At 36.4% G+C, this 20,251-nt stretch overlaps 1 protein-coding gene across 1 annotated transcript in view; it reads right to left on the reverse strand.

Moving 5' to 3' along the window:
• The window catches only part of LOC114885306 (pregnancy zone protein-like), a 41,780-nt gene that overhangs the window by 19,216 nt on the left and 2,313 nt on the right, over nucleotides 1-20,251 (reverse strand). Inside the window, exons 2-15 of the mRNA XM_029204992.1 lie at nucleotides 19,866-20,046; nucleotides 18,940-19,093; nucleotides 18,739-18,791; nucleotides 18,161-18,181; nucleotides 17,531-17,699; nucleotides 16,169-16,253; nucleotides 13,924-14,047; nucleotides 12,101-12,215; nucleotides 10,361-10,470; nucleotides 8,589-8,750; nucleotides 7,769-7,996; nucleotides 6,403-6,466; nucleotides 3,823-3,965; nucleotides 889-1,038 (exon numbers count right to left, since the gene is read on the reverse strand). Coding sequence (XP_029060825.1) covers nucleotides 889-1,038; nucleotides 3,823-3,965; nucleotides 6,403-6,466; nucleotides 7,769-7,996; nucleotides 8,589-8,750; nucleotides 10,361-10,470; nucleotides 12,101-12,215; nucleotides 13,924-14,047; nucleotides 16,169-16,253; nucleotides 17,531-17,699; nucleotides 18,161-18,181; nucleotides 18,739-18,791; nucleotides 18,940-19,093; nucleotides 19,866-20,046 — 1,759 coding nt within the window. The remainder of the gene's footprint in view (nucleotides 1-888; nucleotides 1,039-3,822; nucleotides 3,966-6,402; nucleotides 6,467-7,768; nucleotides 7,997-8,588; nucleotides 8,751-10,360; nucleotides 10,471-12,100; nucleotides 12,216-13,923; nucleotides 14,048-16,168; nucleotides 16,254-17,530; nucleotides 17,700-18,160; nucleotides 18,182-18,738; nucleotides 18,792-18,939; nucleotides 19,094-19,865; nucleotides 20,047-20,251) is intronic.

The following is a 20,251-nucleotide window of genomic DNA, read 5'->3' on the forward strand; positions in this document are numbered from 1 at the left end:
CATTTCACATACTAGCTTGAATTGTGGTGTGTTAGACATGACATTGAATAAAATTTGGTTCAAATCCCACCTTTCACATATAGTTTTGGGGCTTCCCTGGTGGCGCAGTGGTTGAGAGTCTGCCTGCCGATGCAGGGGACACGGGTTCGTGCCCCGGTCCGGGAGGATCCCACATGCCGCGGAGCGGCTGGGTCCGTGAGCCATGGCCGCTGAGCCTGCGCGTCCGGAGCCTGTGCTCCGCGGCGGGAGAGGCCACGACAGTGAGAGGCCCGCGTACCGCAAAAAAAAAAAAAAATATATATATATATATATATATATATATATAGTTTTGGCATGTTCTTTCTATAGTTGCTTAATTTATGCTGGCTGTGTTTTCTTCATTCATAAAATTAAGGTAATAATATCCACGTTAAGGAATTATTATTCATTTATTCGTTCATTAAAAATGTGTTGAGGGACTCCCCTGGTGGTCTAGTGCTTAGGACTCCACACTCTCACTACCGAGTGCGTGGGTTCAATCCCTGGTCAGGGAACTAGGATCCCACAAGCCATGCAGTGTGGCCCTCCCCCACTGCCAAAAAACAAAAAAAAGAAATGTTTTGAGCATCTTTTACATGTAAGGACTGTGCTAGGCACAGGGAATGTAGTAGTGAACGAGACTGCTCACTCTTTGATACGTTATAGCAGAGAATGAAGTAAGATGATCTGTGTGAAGCACACTGTGCAATGTCTTTTTTGGAACTGAATTGAATCCAAACTCGTATGTGACTTACTACACTATGCCTGACACTGTGAAGAACCTGTCCTTTGCAGTTATAACTTCCAGCTTCCAAAAATGGTCACATCATGTGTGCAATTTCTGATATGCAAGACTGAAACGGGACTCACTGACTGAGGTGAGACCTCAGCTTCAGGCTTCAGTAGCAGGACACTCTGGTCCACTGCACGGAGGGCACAGAGGGAGTAAGCAGCGGCTGTGACCTTCAGGTTGATATCTGAGGCTGGCAGGCCCCGGGCTGAAGAGAAGCTCAAATTTACCTGTAAAGAGGATATGATTATAGCCACACATTTTCTAATTGTTACAATCTTAAAACTCTCTTCTACCCCAGGGTAGGACTAGTCCTTTCCACACTTCCTTTCTCTTCATCCATGTTAGAGAAGGGTTAAGAGGTGAATCTGCCTGACGACTACCAGTTAACCATCTCTGGAATAAACTGGAAATGTGGTTCGATTAACTCAGCGTTTCCCACTCTCTTTATAACCAGTGAAATATAAACTGATGTTGATCACAGTAAAAGAGAAACTTGAGTGGGAATTGGAATGCACATGCTAACAAAGATACATACCTATCTCCATGCAGTGTTTTTGTGATGAATGTGTGCAGTTTGCACGGGGCTGTGAAAAATCCTGTTCCACCTCTAAGACCAGCCGATGAAGTCTCCTTCAGTTGGCCCTCTTAATCACCTGGCATTCTATAGCGGTGTAGTACTGTTTATCAGGATCAGGAATTTACTCATTAATTTAAAAAACTAAACATCTAATATGCATCCTAAGAGTTAATTCATTGACAATATTCAAAGGACTGTGAATAAAGAATGAGAACTACAAAATAATGAAAAATGTGCATAATTTTTTTCAGAGTTTTGACTGGTTTAGCCAGTAGAAATTCATCAGTAAGTGAATCTATTGGTTCCTTATGTTTATGTTAGAATGTTTTGAGTAGAATCTTGAGTAAATTATAAAATAATTTGGAATTTAGTTACTGCAGTAGCATCCGTTAAGCTTCCAGGTTCTTGAACTGAAAGCTGATTTGGACTGCAAGGAAATAGTACATTCCGTTAAATAATATTTGACTTGGATTGCTGGATTTAACTATGAAAATCTGCTATGTGGTCTACTGAATTAATGTAACACTTTGGATTCATGTATATCATAAGACATATATGAAAAAAATTAATTGATTTATCCTCAAGGTGCAGTAGTATTCATCTCTGTAGTTCAATATATTATGAAAACACCGCTTTTGGAGAATTCTATTTTAAATATGTTTGTTTTTAGTTTTAGAAAATTTAAGTTCATTAAAATATGTTTGTGAATGTCCATACCAAATGAACAAGTGAGTTATTTGAGATTATAATCACTGAAAATACTCCTAACCAAGAAATGGATATGCTTGAAAATGTAACATGTTCTACTGATATGAGAACCAGAAAAGAACTTTAAGGCATATTTTGAGAGCCTGTACCTATCCATATTAATCAATGTTATCCTTAATGAATAATTATTTCCAGTTAGGAATAACAGACAATTTAAACTGTTACATAGTATTTAATGTATATAATAAACCTGTCATTATTAAAATAAGAAAGTGGTATATGGATGGTGAATAGAAAACAGGTTTCCTCTTTACAACAAAGATCAAAAAATTATTTAAAGTATATTGGTTTAAAGAAACACAGGTCTCAGACAGACCTGGATCTTTCCTCACATTCTCAACCCACTTCTTACTCTGCTCATCATCCTGTCAGGATGTCTCACTTCTAGGGTCCTTAATTGTTAACTTTAATAACTCTCTAACTTTTAAACACATAGTCAACTTTCTTCTGAATACTGCAAAAATCTTCATCTATATTTATCATAGCTTATCTCCATCTCTGATCAATGATAAGTGAAAAGATATTTGATGTGAAGTGATTGAATATAATGTCCATGGACTTTTGCTTCTATGTGGAAGTTTTATGATATGACACAGAAGCTGTCATATGTTTTGGCACCAGAGTGAAGCCACTGCTGGGATGAGTAAAGTGTGCTGAAAGCTGTAGCATAAGGTGGGCATTCCAAGGTTTAACAAAAAACTAACTACCCATGATTAGCAATAAAGACATTGAAGCTTGAAGCAAAAGTCTCTTCTAGGTTTATATGAAACACACAGAACATCCAAACAGAACACAAATGATGCTCTTGGACACCTGTCCAGGTTTAATAGCATTCTTTAGTAAGATGGAGTTGAAAATTTATTCAGAATCCACTGTGTATTTTCTTAGATCATTGTATGTTACAAAGGACAATCTAAATATAATTCTCATTGCAGAAATGTTCACTTCCTGTAAATGCATATTGTTTTAATCTTCATAAAACTCATGTCAGAGTCCTTGTAGGTATATTTTAAAAAATATATCTGAAGTCTGTGGATCCTAGTTGATTGTTAATGTTAAGATTACCCAGAAAATTCTGTTGGGATAAAGCTTATTAATATCTCAGTAGGCTTCTCATTACAGCTATGCATTCTTTGGAAATATAAAAAGATCCCATATGCAACTTAGATTTTTATGCTATAGTCATTATTAGAGTGCCCAGGCTATGTTTCTCAAAATGGGATACACACATATACCCCTGTTCTGTTTCAAACTCAAAGTGAATTTAACTCACAATAAATTACTGATTTCTGCAGTAGTACATGGAGGCGTGTCAGGGGGATATGATAGAATAAAACTGACATCACTGTGAAGCATCATTTTTAATTGAAAATTTGGGGAACAAACATTTCAAAATTAAAACTATTAAAGGTTAATTGTAGAATATATTTTGAATTCCACATGAATTTTCAGATAAAGCAAGAGAAAAAACTGTGCTAATGGCCACCTGCTTTGAACTACTCCTCTAGACCTCCCAGGGCTTAGCGTCAATCTTTCCTTTAGAGGTCCTTTGGCAGAAAGTTTTAGGAGCACTACATGGCAGTTCTTTAATGTACATAAGGTCCTTATTTTCCATACTTCAAAAGGGGAGATGAAGAAAAGGACTGGACTTAAACAAAACACCCACCTTATTGGGAAAACAGTTTTCAATCTCGAGTTTCTCAGTATCTGCAATAACTTCTCCATTAGGTAAAATAGTATAAATAAGCACCTGGGCTGTAGGAGCAATGTCTGATTCCACTTGAAAGGAGAAGGAAAATACCCCTTTCACTGGAGAGTAAAGAAAGTTCAAGATCATAGATTAGGAAGAGGGAAGAGTTTCAATTTTATAAAGAAGAGGTTCTCAAATTATTTAACTTATTTACATTTGGAGCATATTGAAGTAAGACTTGCATTTATACCATTTTGCGTGCATTAGTATTCAATAAATATATGCTGAACTAATGACATTTTCCCTTAAAGATGTAGGTTAAATTGTTCATTTCCTCTGCGGAAGTAAAAAAGAACATTTAGTGAATGTCTCTATTTTTAAATTAAAAAAAAGACTTATTAAGAATTCAAGAGAGAAGAACTTTTAGACACCTTTAATGATCTCTATCTATGATCCAATCAGCACAGTTCTTGTCATATGCATGAGGCCAAGTCAAAGAATGCAGCATAGTCTCTACCTTCAGGCCATTTAAAACACAGCGGAGATACAGGTACAAATAATCACATACAAAACAGTATGCCTCCGATTTTTATAAAAGAATTCAATGCATTTATCTTAGTGGTTACTTTCTGTGTGAATTACCTAGTGTTTAATTCATGTATCTGCTTAATCTTCTCATAAATGTTCTGTTTTATCTTTGTAGCATAAATTTCTTTAAAAACTATAGCCTTCCTGTATCTATAGAAGATCTGAGGGCAGCTTGTGGTGAAAATACACAAAAACAGCAGGGTCAAAATAAATTTGAAACAATGATACTGAAACCATATGAAATTGGACTTCTCAAGCAGGGTTAAACAGAGGCAGGAATAAATTTTATTAAGAAGCTATAACAGGGCTTCCCTGGTGGCTCAGTGGTTAAGAATCCGCCTGCCAATTCAGGGAACATGGGTTCGAGCCCTGATCCCGGAAGATCCCACATGCCGCAGAGCAACTACGCCCGTGCGCCACAACTACTGAGCCTGCGCTCTAGAGCCCATGAGCCACAACTACTGAAGCCCGCGCGCCTAGAGCCCGTGCTCCACAGTAAGAGAAGCCACCGCAACGAGAAGCCCGTGCACCGCAATGAAGAGTAGCCCCCGCTCACCGCCACTAGAGAAAGACCATGCGCAGCAATGAAGAACCAATGCAGCCAAAAATAAATAAAGTTCCCTTTAAAAAAAAAAAAAGCTATAACAGATGGTTAAACACTAGAGTGCTTAAATTTAACACTGAGTTTCCCAGAAATCAAAGACAAATGGAAAAGCAACCATTTACATAGTCATCATCAAATAAAATGAAGTGTATTTTTTCTTAGAGAGACACTTCCTTCTCCCCATTTCACCTCTCAAGATACTCAGTATACTATATAGAATTTAAACTCTATTACAGGAACTGATTTTGAAGAAATTGCCTTAGGAGGCAGTTTGATTTTTGATATGCTATTAGGAACAATCTTACCTGCTCTAGAAAAACCAATATAATGATCAATCCCATAAAAATCAATGATTAAATGGAGAATTAGAGGGACTGTCCATATTTGAGTGCCTGAATTCAATTTTTTTAAGCAATAAAAAAAACTTTTAGCAAGAGAGATTTTACAATACATATTCTTTATTTTTTCTTGGAAGTATTGACTCGCCTTGGGTGAATGGGCTTTTTGATCTTTCTAAATATGCTTTGTTAATAAATATTGCTTTAGTAAAATGATAGCCTATAACTATTCAAATGAACAGAAAAAAAGGAAGCTACTTATGAGATTTAGCCTGGGGACATGTAACAAATAAAGAGACTAAATGTACTTATCTTTTCATAATAGATTATTTCTTGAAAAGTTAGTTATTCTTCCTGGGATAACAGATATCAATGGATATTTATGATTCAAGAATATCTAGAAGGAGAGTATGATCTAAAAGAGAGAGGCAGGAATATAAGAGAGATTTGAAGATGGTGTGTTGTTGGCATTGAAGATGGAAGAAGAGGCCATAAACCAAGGAATGCAGGAGGTCTTTGGAAGATGGAAAAGGTGAGGAAACAAGTAACCTCCTAGAGTTCCGGAAGGAATGTAGTTCTGCTCACAACTTGATGTTAGCCCGTAAGACTTCTGATCTACAGAATTATAAGATGATAAATTTGTGTGGTTTTTAGCCAGAGAGCTTCCTACAGAAGCAATAGGAAACTAATACAAAAACATACAGAGTAAAATTTTTCTTTGGAGATTTTCTGCATTTTTCAATTATTTTCTGCATTTAAAAAATTTAATAATAAAATGAATATATTTTACTTTAGAAATAAAATTTACAATATAGAAATGCTATAAAAGAGTTCTAAATGGACTAAAATGAACCTAGTGTCCTTCTTTTATCAGCTTCCTCAACTTTGGTTGATGGAAGAAAGCTGGTGACCATTTCCTCCAATGTAAGAAATAGCTTCATCTTGCTAAAACGTTTAGGATTTGACAATTTGAGAGAAAAAATAGGAAAATAGGAAAAAAAAATAGGAAATCCTGAAAGTACTTACTCTCTCCTTGTTTAATGGACAACACATGGGCTCCTGACTGAGCGATGCTTCCTCTTGCTTTGATCTGAAGGCAGAGGGAAATACATGTATTATCATTTTAAAGGGTACTTATTAAACTTACTTAAACATATGTATAATACACAAATAAATAATAACTCACTACTTCAACCCAGACGTTGTTTTTGTTCACTAAATTTCTCTTTCAATATTTTCCTATACATAGAGTTTAAATAATAAACTTTACTTCAAACAACATACTTTAAATAAGAAACATAAAATTTTACAATGCTTTAGAATTTTACTTAATTTACTACTTATCTTGAATATTAATATTTTAAATTTACATATTCTTTCAACAAATATTTTAAGCATCTGTTATGTGCAAAGCAATATATAGTGAAGGCAGGTATAAAATATATGTAAGTATTCTCTATTGTTGCCTCTATTTAAAAAAAAAAAAACAACTAAAAGTATTTACACTCTCTATGTGCCAGGTACTGAACTAAATAATTTAGTTTTAAGATTTTTATTTAGTTTTGACTATGACTCTATGAAGTAAGTATAAATACTATCTTCAGTATTCAGATGAGATGATTGACATTTCTCTTTACAAAGGAGATTAAGTAAATTACCTGAGGTCCCATAACTAGGAAGCAATAAAGCTAAGATTCTAACTTAATGTCAATTTTTTCACTTTTTTATAGAATTAAAAAAATACTATTTATAGTTAATGTTCCTATACAGAATTTCCTACACATAAGTTTTTCTTCTTAAAAAGACTTACTTGGATAACTACCAGCTTTGAATATTTTAAATGTTTGTACATCAGTAGGTATACTGACCTGAAAAGGATCATATCAATTTATAATATGCCTGTCAATGTACTTTTCCCTGCAGTTACACCGGTTCTTGAACTTTGTAAATTATTTAGAACCTTTATAGGAATAAAATACTACTGCTTTATTCTTTTAATTTTCACTTCTCCAATTAATGTTAAATTGACATTTTTCCAGAAGATTGTTTATAATTTTTATTTCCTATTGGTTAAGTTCTTGATTTTTATCCTTTGCTTATTTATCTACTGGGTTCTAGGAAAAACAATCTTTTTTGTCTAACAAGGCATTTGTCGTAAGCTCTTTCCTCTTCCATTCAATAATTTTCCATTGGAACTCAGAAAAAAAAAAAACTTAAAAGTTTCAGTGGAGACCAGAATATAAATGAAAAATTAAAGCATTAATTTGTTAGGAAACAACTTCTCTTCACTCATAAAAACATTATATTGATATAAAGAGCATTACTTAGATAGGAACTCTATCTTTTTAGGGTCTACATAATTAGGAAGAGCTACACTGGCCTTTATTCTTACCAAATAATAGAAGGTTAATTCTTTTTCATCATTCAGAATCTGTCCATTCAGGATGTAGTGTGCCCGAATCTCCTGGGTTTGCCCACAGGCCATGGTGCCAGCCACAGGTTCAAGGTGAACATAACTCTTGCTTGGGGAAAAAATATGCTTTACAGTGTGCTGTGCTGGTGTGTGAAATTCTTCAAGCCACCAGTTATCAAAACAGAGTTTATTCTGCTTGTAAGTGACCTAATGGATAGAATAAAGGTCTTAAGTAGGTTATTTGTTATTAACATATATTATGTATATATTGGTCACTCTGTCATTTACTGAAGATTTTATTAAGAATCATGCTTACTTGGTTTCATTATAAGCTGCCTTCCCAAATAAAGTATAATCTCTAAACAACTTTCCCTTAAATTTATTTAAGTTTACACCATACTGATTTAGTAGGTATTATTCACTCATAATCAAGATCAATTACTTTTTCTTCATACCCTTAACACAAAACAAAAATAGTGGTATAACAAGGAAACAAGGCAAAATCTAATTTGTAATAAAATTGTAAAAATGTTGAATTTTCAAGAGACTATCAAGATGTTCTAATATTTAAATGTCTCCTGAAACTAGATCATGCTGTAAACAGAGTCTATCTAAAGTAAAAGTTTCTGACAGAGAATTTTTCATTTCTTATTATTTAGTTCTCCACATTGCTTAATTTCTGCTTTAGTCTTATCACCTTTTCTTTTCTCTCTGGAGTTCACCTGCTTCCCATGTACCCTTAAATTCTGTGGCCCAGTGATCTGTGTCTTTTTAGTCCCAGATGCCCCTTCCCACTTACCAAAACTGAAATGAAAGAAGATGTGAAGTTACTGGTATCAATGGAAATGTTCACCAAACCATGCTCATTCGTAGTAAAGCTGGCACGGTATGCAAGTACATCCACGTTGACAACTACAGTTTTATTGGGGATTGGCTGATCCTTCTCATCAACTAGAAGAACCTAGAAATAGGAAAGTGATAGCTGGTTCCGGGTGTTATATAGCAATAACATTTTCTACTCTGTCGTATTTGCCTCTTGACGCCTTGGCCACTGTCACTTAACGAAGATCTTAGAATATGAAAATAAGATTTGTTTTCTGGGCTCTAAAATATTTTTCTTTTTGACATTTATATTTAGATAACTTATGAGCATTCAACTGAGAACAGCCAATAGTGGACTCATGATGTTACCTTCCCAAATTTTCTTCATCTCTGGTGTTCTCTATCTTAGTATATAGGGCTTCTGTCCATCTGGTAATTTATGCAGGAATATGTAGGGCCTTATTTTTTTGGTCATGTTCTCTCTTTCACTGCCTATATATAACAGTGCCTATATCTAACCCATTGCCAAATGCTAACCCTTCCCCTGCTAAACATCTTTTATTCCTATTTACTTCTCTCCAAATCTACTGCTTCCATTCCAGTTAAAACCACAATATTTTTTCCCATCCGGTTTCCTATATCTTTCTATTTAAGTTTATGCAGTCCACCCTCTGCTGCTCTGTCCTTGCTTCAAACCATTCTCTATACAGTTTAAACTACACTGCTCATGTCATTCTCCCTAAAACTTTCAGTAACTTCTCAATCCAAAATTCTGAACATAACCTAAAACACACTTGGTTCTTTGATCCTGAAAAAGCTGTTGTACACCTACAGCCTTGGCTGTTCTCTCATCTTTCTTAAATTTCTGGCCAAGTCATATTCATCCTCCAAGTCTTCAGTTTTCTCATGCTTTTCTCTTGACCTGAAATGGTCTTGCCCCATTATTAATTTCTTGCCAATTTGATACAAAATACTGGAATACCTTAAGACAATATCAAATTCGTATACATCAATAAAATGAGGAAATTGCCTGTAAACTGTCAATTCAAAGATTAGTTACTACAAAATAAAATGTAAAATGCCTAGAAATCTTACATTTCCTTGATAGTTTACTAACTTGGATATCAGTCTTATAATTTAGCAATATTATTATGAATATTGAGCCTTGAAACTAAAAAAAATCAAAAAACTAACAATAATAAAAACACTAAATGAAAATATCTTATTCTTTCTATAGAAAATTATATTATAAAATCATTGTTTATAAAGAGGCAATCAAAGAGTATGCAGCCAAACTATACAGGAAAAGTGTATTATAAAGGTGTGTTAGGAAGTTAATTAGTAAGAATATGCTTTTTTGGGGGGATTCTGTGACAATATTTGCCTTTCAAATTTGTAATTTTTTTTTTTTTTTTCGGTACGCAGGCCTCTCACTCTTGTGGCCTCTCCCGTTGCGGAGCACAGGCTCTGGACGCGCAGGCTCAGCGGCCATGGCTCATGGGCCCAGCCGCTCCGCAGCATGTGGGATCTTCCCGGACCAGGGCACGAACCCGTGTCCCCAGCATCGGCAGGCGAACTCTCAACCACTGCACCACCAGGGAAGCCCTCAAATTTGTAATTTGTTATATTCTTTTCTTACTCTAAATAAATATTCATTTTTATAATAAATTTTGATTTTGTGATATAAAAATTTGTTTTCTTAAAAGCCACATCCCCCCAATTATGATTATATTGAAAAGATTACTTTACCTGCCCAAAGAAAGGGAGCCCACGTCTGTAATGTGAATCCACTTTAGTAAATTTCAGTTTGCTTAAGGTGTTTGTGATTTTACATGATCCGTGTCCAGTTAATTCCAACCCTGAAAAATAATTCAGTGAAGTTGAACTGTTCCATATATTCAGCTCACCTCATACTTCCATCCCATTTTCACTCTATTATAACAAAATACCATCCATATACTCTTTTCTTAGTCTTTCCAGAATTTCTCATGCTTAGAAAATCATTGTTATCCATACTTCCTCAATTCTCTGTTTTCACAAATATTCTGCTTGTTCCACACATGTTCTTGAGAAGTTTTTCACCTCATCTCCTCTGGGATCTTGCTGTATCTTTGTGTCTATTTCACATCCACGTCTTCCCCCAACAACTTTCTGCATACATCTTGATTCTTCACGTTGGCCTAAAAATATTCTTAAATTTCTATCACAAACTACTTCCCCAGCAAAAACATTCTTTTTACCACGTGGTGAAAAGTATAGCCAATACCCGGTGCTCTTCCATTCAGTGAAGTGTGATCTGTATTTTAACTCCATCATCTAAAGCACCGCTCTATCAAGTCTAAAAGATCCTTTATTTTCCCCCAATATGGTATTCTCATCTCAGACCTCATCAAAATGAACTCTCAGAATTACTTCATACATAAGTATCACTGAAACCCTACCAGTGGCATCTAAGAAATTGTCCTTATTTCCCCTAACCTTGTGACTTCTAGTTTTATTTTGCTGACTTATCTGATACTATTTCCTAACTGCAGTTGTTTCTGTTCTTGGGCCCCTCGTTGTCTGCCTCTAGCCTCAATTTAGCAGTGCTAAGTGAGCTCACTTTCAGAACACTTGCATTTACTCTTAGGAGGATCTGGACACAATGAGAATGGTTTCAGATTTACATTTCTCCTTCTGATATTGTTCTGGCTTCCTTTTGAAATTGTCAAAATGAAGTTCATTTTGACATGAATGGAATGAATCAACTTCCATTTTGATATTCCAAACTGTGATGAATTATCTTTGACACACTCTCATCACCATAGCTCTTTCTCATCTTTTCCTTATCTTGGTTAATGACATTTCCATTTCCCTGGCCCCCAAGTTGTAATCTTTGGGGTCACCTTTGAATAGTATTCTGATGTATCACATTGTAACACATTTTTCATCTAGCCTGTCCTTCTCATGCCTGCTGGAATTAACTTTTTTTAAAAAATCAATTTATTTAGGTCATTCTCCTTAAATATATCTGAAGATATCCAATGTTTTTCATAATAAAGTCTGATCTCTTTACTACATGATTTACTTTTCTAAACACCTTAGCACCAGCCTACTTTTTTAAGATTCTTCTGGGACTGAACGCATTTGTTTTATGCCTATTATGCTTTCCTGGTACATCACTATCTTTCAAAATACTATCCATTCTATTCAAATCTGCTCAAATGTTACTTTTCAAAGCCTTCTTCAGCTCTATATTAGAATTAACTCTCTCCATGCTCATTTGGCCCTTATTTTTTACATTTCCTACGGAAATTTTATTATGGTTATATATAATACATGCATACATATATACATAGCCATATATATAATTTCTTTTTAGATTCCTAATTCCTTGAAGGCAGAAGCCATGTCATTGTCATAGTCCCCAGAAACTATAAAGCATTTTACATGGAATGGAAGTTTGATAAATGTTTAATAAATTAATAAATATTTAAAAATAATACAAACCTGTTCCCTCCTCTCTGACCTTGGCTTCCACTAGTAATTTCATGTCATATCCTTTTTGTCTCAGATGAAATATTTTACTTTTTACTAGTTGTGTGAAACAGCCTTCCTCGTCTGCCTGAAGAGAAAGGAAGAGAATTCCTGGGTCCTCTGATTTGTGATAAAAAAAAGTCAGTTACCAACCTATGAACATTTTGTGTTGGCCACAGAAGGAAATTTTACAAATGTTCTGACCATCTTTTGGGTGCTTATCTTTTCCCAAGCCCCCAAATGATACAAAATTTCTTCATTAATCATTGAGTTAATCATTGCCAACCTTTGCCTTCTCCCCTCTCTTCCAAAAGCCTATCCATTTCTGTCACATTAAACTTCCTAGAGTTTCCCCAATGTGCCATGGTATTTTGTAATTCTATCTCTTTGTGTGTGTGTGTATGTTGTTCTTCAAATAACATTCTTTCTTCCATTCCGATCTTGGCCCACAGTTGCCGCTCTCCTAAACTCAGCTTAGACATAACATGTTCTAAGGAGCCTCTGTAATGACCTCCACCTAAATATCGACTAGGGACTGTATTTTCTTAACTGTGTTTTCTTGATATCTAGGACATTAAAAAAAAAACATATATTCATTGACTAGATGAATCATTATAGCAATTAGATCTCTAAACTAAACATCGGGTTTCATATTATAATAAAGATTTGTTTTCATTTTTGTACTTATTTACATGAAAATATTTATTGCATAATTAAATTTAATCTTATTTAATGTACTTATATGCAGATATCATGACTCATTTGAAAACAGAAATTAATCCTAGTCTCCCTGATAATAGTAAGGATTTGGGCAGCTAGATTTCCCTCATGTTTATCTTGCTTATTGATGTTTATCTTTTTTTTTTTTTTTGCGGTACGCGGGCCTCTCACTGTCGTGGCCTCTCCCGTTGCGGCGCACAGGATCCGGACGCACAGGCTCAGCGGCCATGGCTCACGGGCCTAGCCGCTCCGCGGCATGTGGGATCCTCCCGGACCAGGGCACGAACCCGCGTCCCCTGCATCGGCAGGCGGACTCTCAACCACTGTGCCACCAGGGAAGCCCTTGATGTTTATCTTGAACTTCATATTCACCACCCTAGCCTTTCATTTATTTGGTCTCTACAACTTTGATAACTTGCTTTTCCACACCCTTATAGTGTCCGCTCACATTGCCACACCCTGGACTTATATATACTCTTCCCCTGAAATCAGTATTCATTTCATTAGTATTCAAAAATACAAATCAGTATTCAAAAATTCATTTCATTTTTTAAAACGTGTCCTACTGCTGTTTCCCTTAGTTATTCTTGTTTCCACTTTTTTCTGATGTAATCGAGGCCTCCAGTTCATCATCCCTCTCAGTCCCCCTCTCCTTAACCTGATGCTGGTTTCAGTCTCCTCTATGCAGGGTAGATTCCATAGGGTGTCATTTGATTCTCCCACTAGCCCAATTCTTAATATCTGTCACATTCTTCTTCTATTATATTTGATAAAAGCCAACTTTGGAGACTTCCACATCCTTGTATGCCCATATACCTGGCATGTCAATTGCGGTGAGAAGGAAATTACAAAACTGGCCAAATACCATTATAAATCCATCAGCCCCACCCACAAGTTGGTTCCGATCATTGCCAGGCAATCTTAAAATGTTTCCCTTACTCCACACTTCTCCTAGGTGACTATTTCAAACACTACTCTCATATTGTATTGTACTGTATCGTATTCTCTATTCTATTATCAGCCACAAGAAAACAAGATCTGGTGTTAGTGTCCTGGGGAGGGTGATTTCCATATACCTGTTGACTAAATTCTTCACAGATACTTTGTGAATGTTTTCCATGGCAGGTAGAACTGTATCGTGAATATCTTCTGCACACATTAATTGTCACCAGACCACGGACAGGCTTTCCATATGTGTATCTGTAACAGTAAAGAGTCATACAAAAAATACTTAACATAAACAACTCAGATGTTCTTCACAGGATTTGATCCATTCATATACCCATCTTACTCATTGACAGCAATTGTATTTCCTTCCAAAGCATCTGTACTTTAGAAGCACTTATTCTGAAACTGCGTCTTAATTATCTACAACTCTAAGAGAAAATACTTACTGAATACTGAAATACTTTTTGAAACTCCTCCAAATGGAAAAGTAACAATGCAGTTTTTTCTCAGATCTTTCTTCCCTCTCAGCTGAAGTTTTACTTCAGCTGAGAGGGAAGAAAGATCTGAGAAAAAACTGCCTTATTTCCTTCTTTCTCTGCTGTCAGATTATCTAGGTTATGATTCTACCTTTGCCAATACCTCCTAAGTTGTTTTAGGAAAAAAATTAGGGAAGCATACACAGTGTATTTCTAAGTCCTCCCTAACTCACGTATATTTTAAGAGGATAAATGAGGAATTAAATGGGAAAGCACTAGCTATAGAACAAAAACATTATAAGTGAACAGTATCATGATGACAGTCAGATTCTGCCAAATATGATGGAGAGATGTGATGTGGTATGGTCTGAATATTTATGTCCCCCCCAAATTCACTTGTTGAAATTCTAAACCCCAAAAGATGATAGTATTAGGAGGTGAGGCCTTTGGGAGGAGGGTGAAGTTCTCATGAATGGGTTAGTGCCTTTATAAAAGAGGCTCCAGAGAGATCTCTTGTCCCTTCCTCCATGTAAGGACACAAGGAGAAGACACCAGTTATGAACCAGAAAGAGGACCTTCACCAGAACTTGACCATGTTGGCATCTTAATCTTGGATTTACCTGCCTCTAGAACTGTGAACAATAAATTTCTGTTGTTAATAAGCTCCCCAGTCTGTGGTATTTTGTTATGGCAGCCTGAACAGACTAAGACATGATGTGAAGCTGAACTTAGTCTATTGTTTCTTAAAGTATGCTTCATGCACCACCCACATTGAAATTCCCTGAGATATGCAGTGATAGTCAGAGTCCCAAATCCTTCCTCAGATTTATGATTGGAATCTCTAGAGGTGGAGCTGAGGAATCTACATTTTAACTAAAAACATCCATAGATTCTGATGCAGACTTAGGTCAGAGACTTATTGCCCAAACTGTGAAGCCCCAAGCTTCCTCTTTTTATAGTCTCCCCCTCCAAAAAAAGTGCTGATAAAGTAATAAATTATTTACTAAATTTAATCACTTTGTTGAATCTTATCTTTAAATCTGAATCAAAAGCCTTTCCCTCTGATGGAAAAATTTATAGCATCAGAGCTGGTGAGAAGAATGAAAACATGTTTTATATGCTGTTTTTAGAAGCAAGAAGTACAATCAACCTCCTTGGTGCATGTAGGGGGTACTCTACTGCACTAAAAGTTAATCAGGGAAGAAATAAATGACATGTAGTTTTAATTCTACCTTATATATCCAGCCTTTAAGACAGAGGGTCTACGGAGCTTCTTGCTAGCTTTCCATAGTTTAAGAAATTGGGAACTGTAAAAAAAATGGAGGTAATAGGACATGGAATAACATGGAATCTATGAGCATGGGCTCTAGAGTTGGATGACCCAGGTTCAATTTAGCCCAGTGTGTGGGATATAGAAATATAGAAATGCTTCATGAAGCTAGATTTTTTTTTTTTTTTTTTACTTTCAGAGGCAATATAGAATAGTGGTGAAGAGTTCAGGGTCTGGAGTGGACTGTTGGATTTAAATTCCAGTCTTCTGGAATTTACTGTCTGTAGGAACTTGAACAAGTTATTTTATCCTTTATGTGTTGCAGTTTCCTCATTTGTAAAATGAGGATAATTATCCCCATCTCATAGGGTTAGTGTAAGAAAAAAATGTAAATAAGTGCAAGGCACTTAAAACATTGCCTGGCACATTTTAAGTGCTCAGTTAATAATTTTATTATTAGCAGTAAAATTGTTGTATGCCACCACCCCTGCTCCCTAGTCTGAGTTCAGACAAGTTGGGGAGAGAGTCATTCCTTCGCTAATTAAAATACTTCAAAGTCCAGTGATCATTATGGGCAATACAAATAAAGTAGGGAAAAAGAAATGAGGTGAAAAAAATGTAACTCACAGACTGCAGACGGATACCACAAATTCATCATCTAGAAAACCAATAGTCTTGGGCATTTTCACTTGGACTTCAAATTTGGGCAAAACTGTTATCAATAAAAGAGAAAAAAGATGGTGAAAGTGGGCAGGAGGTCCTGTAAGCATTAGTAATGATTCTACTACAGAACCTTGTAACAAAGGGTCACATAAAGTGATTTCAATTACAATAAGGGGCAGCAGGGACACTATTGGCAAAGGAGATGCCGTCATAACCGTGGGCAGTTGGTACCATGTTAAGTTGGTTAAGCTGGTATTATGGTTCCTAGAATCTCCTTGTCTGAATTTGTCCAAGATTTCAAAGGTGGGAGGAAAGTAGCATCATTAGTCTCTGAAGATCCCCATGGTTAGATGCGGTTACAGGTACAGAGGGGCCAGCAGTTTCCAGTTTGTCCTTATTTTTTCCCTCTCTGTGTCCAGCTCTCTCCTTCCCAACTTCTAAACCCTGCTGACTCACAGAGACCCTAGGCCCACCATCAGCACCTGGTTATAGAAGTATTGGAGTGGTAGGTAGGGAGAGGTAACAGTCTTCCATCGATTCTTCTGTCAGTTTCCCTTCGTGTTCCACTCTGGCATGTGAAGGTGCCCTTGTGAGTTCTGATCTGTCCATCCCCACCAATGCTTCAGGAGGACTGGTTAGTAATTTCCTCTGATCGACCATCTCCTCCTGTTGGACTCTGACTTTTCCAGCCTCTCTCATAGTTGTGTATAAGGCTTGTTATTTCTATAATGAATCCCTGTTCTATAGTTCTCATGGCAGTTCTGGTGAGTTTTGGGAATCCTGTTTTTGTGATAGGTCTCCTTATCCATGGCATGATATATTTAACTTTAGAAAATCCGCATAACTGATAACTAATAAGATGGTTTCAATGTCTGATTACTATTATTAGAGTAGATTACATGTAGGTCACACAAAGCCAGGTTGTAATCCCAGGAAATACCTCCTGTTATAAGATATAGATCAAGAGATGCATGTAGATAACATAATGTATTGGTTAACAATTGATGTTTGAATAGGGTCAGATGGAACTATTAAAATTTCTCTTGCTTCTTGTTGGCTCTGTGATTTTGGTAAATTACTAACTTTTCTGGTATTAATATGTTTGTTTGTAAACTGGAGAAGGTATAGGATCTCTTCAGAGGGCTACTTTAAGGATTAAATGAGATAGTGCATGAAACGAGCTTAGCAAATATTTAAATAAATAAAAAGCCTTGCTGATTTTCAACTATTATATGCTAGATTTTTGCTTGTCACCTACATGTAAAAATGATCCAATCTTTCATTGTCTAATGTCATAAATATCTTGGACACATGCAGAATTCTTACCATATTCATTCACCTCGAAAGAGTGCTCTATTTTTTTCCCTGACTCCTTCTGCAGTATGACCTTGTAGGGACCCAGCGTGGGCTCCACTGAGAGTGGGAAAGAGAGCTGGTTGAGTCCCCAGTGCAAATTGACACTGTGCCATTGGAAAATCCGGTTCTTCTTGGGATTCTGTAGGTAAAAACATCACAAGTTCATAGAAGCAACTGAAATATATAATATTGAGTAGAGGAACGGCTTTTCAGGGAGAGTGACATTGGGAGGTGGATAATTAGCTGATTGGTAAATTGGCACCAGTGGTATTAGCAAAGGTTTCTAGGAATTCTAGACTGAGCAAAGGACATCTTTCCCAGCTATGAGATATGACAGCTGATAGCACCTCTTTTTGAGATTATGCATACCCATCTTGTTCAGAAATATTGGAAGAGCCACTAAATTGCATCATCTCAGGGAATTTTGTTCCTTCATTTATATCTTATCTGCTTTCCCCAGGATTTAAGAGAGACAGGGAAAACAGTGTTTTATTTAGTTCTGGTGAAGTGCCAGTGGGGAAGGTGGAGGTGGAGCGAGGCAAGTTAACACAACTGGCAGTGAGGCCTCATCCCAGCCGAGATACACAATACATTACCTACCTCAATATAAACCACCGGGAACTGAAAAGAAAGAAATAGTATGAGTGCGAGATAGAGTTTAGAAAGAGAACACCATGACATTAGCCTTAATACAGTACCGGGACCAGAGGAAGTAAGCCTGTTCACTTCTTGTCCAAAGGAGGAAATGTGGCTCCATTTCATTCACAACACTTTATATGTTTAGTTTGGGACATACGCCTCTTAAGAAGTCATGGCTTCCCTTTAATGAGATAACGTACAACTGAGAAACCTACATTTAGGTGAAAAGGTTCGAATAATAGTTTACTTTGCAGATGATGTTAATCTCTGAGAAATTCTCCATTTCTCTAGGAGAGAAATGAAATGCATTTATTTTCTTCAGTTCAATGAAAATAATTGAGTCTTTAAGGGCATAATTTTAACTGAATATTTCATTTGTTTTAAAAATGTAGTTGATGAACTGATCTCCCTTATTCTTCAGCAGCGATACACTTTCGAGATCTTTCTGTGATAGATTTAAGAATCTCATGTTGGTCTCGGTTCTCCAAAAGAATAGGTTTTACGATTTTGCCAATCTTACCCACTGTTGTGACACTCACCATTTCATTCAAAGGGTGAAAATTGACATCCACAGAGACAATGCGGAATCTCACTGAAACATAGAGATTTTTCTCATGAAACCCTCCAGTGGGAACTCAGGGTGGTAAGACAGATAACAACGTGCCAGGATTTCCATAAATTAATAGAGAACGACACCTCCAACCCTTCGAATTGCTTTTCACTCATTTGGTTCTTTATACCTGTTTGTCCTGGTTTGTAGATGGGTTTGTCTGTCTGAACAAAGACAAGGCTTTCTGCTTTTGTTATGTGCATCCGCTTCCTCTTTATGAAGTGCTGGGTTGGCCCTTTCACCTGCACAGTGACGAACGCTGAGGAAGATGACGACTCCGGAATCTGTAAAACCGAAATGAGCTGAAGAATCTGCCCAGATCCACTTCTGAATGTGTCAGTTTGTGATTTTCTCATTTCTCTGGTTAGTCCCGTGAAAATTAGTAAGGGATAGGGTCAAAGGTGATGTCCCCTCTTTTTATAGATTATTATGATCGTGTAACATGACAGCAACGAATTGTTGATTTGACTAAAGGAAAAATGTCATTGCAATAAAATGAACTCATTCTTCAACTAGTTATGACAATGAAGGCAATAACAAGCTCACATTTTCACGGCAATATGGTAGTATTAAAATAATTATTAAATTTTATTTTTCAACGGTCAAAAACAGCATTACATATTATTGTTGGCAGTAAGCTGGTATGATTAACTATTTAATACTTTAAGTTAATTAAAGGTTACAAGGACAATACATTAACCATCAACCATCTGCGAGATCTTAGAGAAGTCACTTAACTTTATGAATCTATGTGTTTATATCTGTAATGGCATGAACATTATTTTCCTTAGAAGTTTACTTTAAGAGCAAAGATAATAATGGCTATAGAAGTCCTTCCTATAACCATTATTATCTTTTGTATGTTGCACCAGTTCTGTTTGTAAATATTATGTAAGTATATTCAGTAGAACTTTTTAGACTCTAATTTGAAATTTGCTCTGTACTCCTCATTTTTTTCTTCCTTTTGCTTTTTTATTGTTGGGGGTCAGAATGCAAGGCATCAACTAACATGCTCTCTCTGTAATGCTCTCCCTTTTCCCAAGGAGGGATACTGACCATGAAGGAGCTGCAGTAGAAGGAGTGCTTCGCCCCCAGGTCTGTGAGGAGATTCCTGCTCTGCATCTCATACTCCAGAGTTACTGTCAGTTCCACTGACTCATTCAGGTGATTAAGCACGACACAGGCCTTCTCGGTAACGCCAGCATACAGCTGTGATGGGACCAGGACCAGGTACTGCCTGTGGAGAAGAGGGGTCTGGGTCAACCACGGAAGGGTTAAAAAGACATCATTACTGTGGTTGTTTTCCAGATGATCTTTGCTATCGTCACCAATCAGAGAGCAGAGCCAGATTTCAAGAGGAGTGGAGAGGAGTATATTCTTCAAAGACCAAACCAGAAGGCCTTAGAAACTCAGAAAACCCCTACCAAGTTAAACATCAGTAT

The sequence above is a fragment of the Monodon monoceros genome, unplaced genomic scaffold (genome assembly GCF_005190385.1).
Source record: "Monodon monoceros isolate NGI ecotype Baffin Bay Population unplaced genomic scaffold, NGI_Narwhal_1 Super_Scaffold_6, whole genome shotgun sequence".
Classification (NCBI taxonomy): Eukaryota; Metazoa; Chordata; class Mammalia; order Artiodactyla; family Monodontidae; genus Monodon; species Monodon monoceros.